The sequence below is a fragment of the Macadamia integrifolia genome, chromosome 9, assembly GCF_013358625.1.
Source record: "Macadamia integrifolia cultivar HAES 741 chromosome 9, SCU_Mint_v3, whole genome shotgun sequence".
NCBI lineage: Eukaryota > Viridiplantae > Streptophyta > Magnoliopsida > Proteales > Proteaceae > Macadamia > Macadamia integrifolia.
In genome coordinates this window covers 15,747,553-15,751,502 of record NC_056565.1, presented here as the reverse complement: position 1 = coordinate 15,751,502, position 3,950 = coordinate 15,747,553, and the positions used below count along the sequence as shown (strand labels likewise).

Sequence of the window (3,950 nt, the reverse complement as noted above, 5' to 3'; positions counted from 1 at the left end):
CCATATCAGTGGAGTTTTCTAAGGTTTGGAATTCCAATGTCATGAGCTTAGCATGACCCTCAAACCATGACCTTAGCATGACCCTCAAACCATGTCATGCTGATTCTTACAAGAGTCATCAATTAAAAGGTTGATCAGTTAATGGTTGCTTCACCGCAATTTGTAGTGGGTTATTTGACCTTCTTTTCAAACCATAGTGTGTACCACTGTGCCATCCTCAAGCCTATACACAACAGTCATTGGCATAACACAACCACCCAATTGCCACCCTAAATCTGCGGCACAAATTTTGAATGTCTCATACTCTACGCTTGGTATCACATTGTACCTTCTTGTCCATTACTTACTCTCACTCAATTTGAAGCTCAAGATAGCTCCCCTCTTAATGGGTCCCAACCAAGAGAAAGAACTATCCCCACACCTCTAAATGTAGATCTATTTATAAGAAGCTAATCTTGGGAGATTACAACAAACCAAATCCTTTGCCTTTCTCTTGAGAAACAGAGAAAAGGGTAGCAAGAATGAATAGATCATTCTCTATTCTACTTTCACTACTTTCTGCATTTCTGTTTTCCATTTCATGGGAAGCTGCAGCTTCACACCCAGTTGAAGGATCCAACTTTTTCCAATGCCTTTCTCTTCATTCTAAATCCTTCATTCCACTCTACACCAAAACCAATTCTTCCTATTCAACAATCTTACAAGCTACTATAGATAACCTCAGATGCTATTCCCCTACAACACCAAAACCTCTGGTTATTATTACACCTTTGCAAGAATCCCATATCCAAACAGCTGTTTTTTGTTCCAGAAGGTATGGCTTACAGGTCAGAGTTCGAAGCGGCGGTCATGACTACGAAGGCCTCTCCTACGTTGCAGATTCTACCTTCATCATGATTGACATGACCAATTTTAGAGAAATCGATGTCAATACAGAAGATAACACTGCCTGGGTTCAGGCTGGTTCAATTCTTGGTGAACTCTATTACAAAATTGCAGAGAAAAGCAAGTATCTTGGTTTCTCAGCAGGACTTTGCCCCACCATTGGTGTTGGTGGACACTTCAGTGGAGGTGGTTTTGGTCCCATGGTGAGAAAGTATGGCGTCGCTGCTGATCACATTATCGATGCTCGAATGGTTGACTGTAAGGGTAGAATTCTCACCAGAGCAACCATGGGGGAAGATCTGTTTTGGGCAATCAGAGGAGGTGGAGGTGCAAGCTTTGGTGTTATAATCTCATATAAGATAAACCTTGTTGCTGTCCCACCTACTGTTACTACTTTTAGTGTGTCCAAGACTTTAGAAGAAGGTGCTTCTAAGCTTCTCTACAGATATCAACAAGTTATTGACAAGCTCCATGAAGATCTCTTCATCAGAGTTTCCATTCTTCCTACTACCAGTAAGAGTGGGAACAGCACCATACTGGTAGCATTCAACTGTTTGTTCCTTGGTGGTGCCAAAGATCTCCTCCCATTGATCACCACTGGCTTCCCTGAATTGGGGGTTGGAAGCAATGACTTCAAAGAGATGAGTTGGCTCCAATCTGTAGTTTTTTTCGCCGGTTACACCAACGGAGAATCCACAGATATCTTACTCAACAGAACACCTCAATTCAGAGGCTACTTCAAGGCGAAATCAGACTTTGTCAAGGAGCCCATCCCAGAGAGTGTTTTGGAAAATCTATGGCAAATACTCTTGGAAGGTGAGACTTTCTTGATGTTTTTCCTTCCTTTTGGTGGAAAGATGAATAAGATTCCAGAATCTGCAATTCCTTTCCCACACAGGAAGGGGAACATATATAACATTCAGTATGTGGTGAGATGGACAGAACAAGACAATCCACAAGCTGACAAACATATAGCTTGGATCAGAAAGCTGTATGACTTCATGGCTCCTTATGTTTCAAAGAACCCTAGAGAAGCATATCTCAATTATAGGGATCTTGACTTGGGCAGGGATGGTAGTGGTGAAACAAGCTATTCTCAAGCTGTGGCTTGGGGGTCCAAGTATTTCAAGAATAACTTCAATCGTTTACTGCATGTGAAGACCAAGGCTGATCCAGGTAATTTCTTCAGGAATGAACAAAGCATTCCACCACTAAGGATGATGGATGTAGAGGATGTTCTCATTAATAAATAAGGTGCTTACTAATAGATGAAAAAAGGAGGATAATAAAGTCATCAAGGGTGTAATGCATGAAAATGTTTAGATAGGATAGTTCAATTTTTTTTTTTCTTATATGCTTTGTATTTCAATTAGACAAGATTATCAAAAGTTTGTATTGACAGTTGCTTTATGTAATTCTATATTTTTCATTATCGTATCCTTTGTTTGGTAGACAAAAAAGGGTGGGAAAAGAAAATCATGGACTCCTACACGTATTGGGTTAAGGATAGTAAAAGCAAAGAAATGAAAAGATCATAAAAAATGGGATAGGATTCCTTTCTACCATAAAGGCAATGGACCATAGAGTGATCTCACAGTTGGGGTGACCTCATGACGTGTGCCCAAGTCCTCCTAACCGTGGGATCACTCTATAATCCATGGGCTCTATGAAAAGGATATGAATAAAAAAAAAAAACTTTAAATAATTAAATAATAATATAATCTTGATCTCACCTCTCTACACAAAATTCTATGGAATATGGTAGGATTTCAAAGAAAGGTGTGGTGAGGTAAGTTTCAGCATCTTAAAACAATTTTACAAAAAACCTTCAAAAAATTCCATTCTTTTATTCCCATCCCACTTTTTTTTAATACATTTTTCTTTCCAAATCTTTTTGCTTCATTAATAGTGAAGAACCCTTGTTTTGTTCCTCTTCTTTTTCTTTCTCTTGCTTCTGTATCTCTCTCTCGAGTAGAGCAAATCAATGAGAAAATGGATAAAAGAAGGAAAATGAAGAAAGGGCAAGAAAAGCTGCCGTCAAGGAAGATAATGTGCTCTGTTCTCCCAAGCGAAATCGAGGACAATATCCTCTCAAGACTACCTGTGAAGTCCCTCATGCAATTCAGGTGGGTATGAAAAGTATTGGTGCAATTTAGTTACCAATCCTCATTTCATTAAAAGGCAACTCATTCATTCTACCCAAGTCAAGCAATGCTCCAAACTCATCCGGGTTTATGATGACAAAGCCTACTCTATACACGTTGAGGCATGTGGAAATAAGCACATCAAAACAAGTGGACAGAAGAAGATTAAACTGAAGAGAACTGATTTTTCCCTTTTAGAGATTGGTACTGGAGTGATTCCTTGATGATTTCAGGTTCATGTAATGGGTTACTCTGTTTAGCTGGTTCTGATAACTTGTATTTGTTGAACCCAGCCACCAAAGAATTCAAGATGTTGCGTTACCCAAAACAGATTGGTCTTTTCAGCCATGTTGTTTTTGGGTTTGGTTACAGTCCCAGAAGCTTCAGCCAAGAATATACCAAACTTCGCATGGAATTGGTGGAATTGGGTGGGTTTCTTTCACTCTATGGCTCCAAGGATGACAAGAATTTCGACATTTGGGTCATGAAGGATCATGGTGATGAACAATCATGGACTAAAGTGTTTTCAGTTGCAGGACCAATATTGTCTGAGATTCCGAGATTGTTTAGGCCTTTATACATTTTGAAGAAAGATGAAGAAGTATTGTGTGAAAGTGATTCTGTGTTTGATATATTTGATGGAGCGAAGAAAAAGATTCACACTCTTTGTCTTGGGTGTCCACCGTATGATTTTGGTACAGAAATATATTTTGAGAGCCTTGTTTTACTTGGGCCTGATGGTGGAATGGCTTGTGGAAACAAACAGGAGAGAAGGGAAAAGGAAGGAGAAAAATGGGCCGTGGGGGTGACAGGTGATTAGGTTGTGCAGGAGGAACAGAAACTAGAGGTGAAGCCTTTGAAAAATTTATGCATTGAGTATTAGTTTAACTGTTTAAGCTTAGATGTCTGAATCGGCAGTGA

At 39.5% G+C, this 3,950-nt stretch overlaps 1 protein-coding gene across 1 annotated transcript; it reads left to right on the top strand.

The window, feature by feature from the left end:
- Positions 1-461: 461 nt before the first annotated feature.
- Positions 462-2,322, top strand: LOC122088403 (berberine bridge enzyme-like 26). The gene has a single exon (XM_042657669.1). It carries the CDS (start codon positions 522-524, stop codon positions 2,136-2,138), a length of 1,617 nt encoding a protein of 538 aa, XP_042513603.1. The 5' UTR covers positions 462-521; the 3' UTR covers positions 2,139-2,322.
- The last annotated feature ends 1,628 nt before the right edge of the window (positions 2,323-3,950 follow it).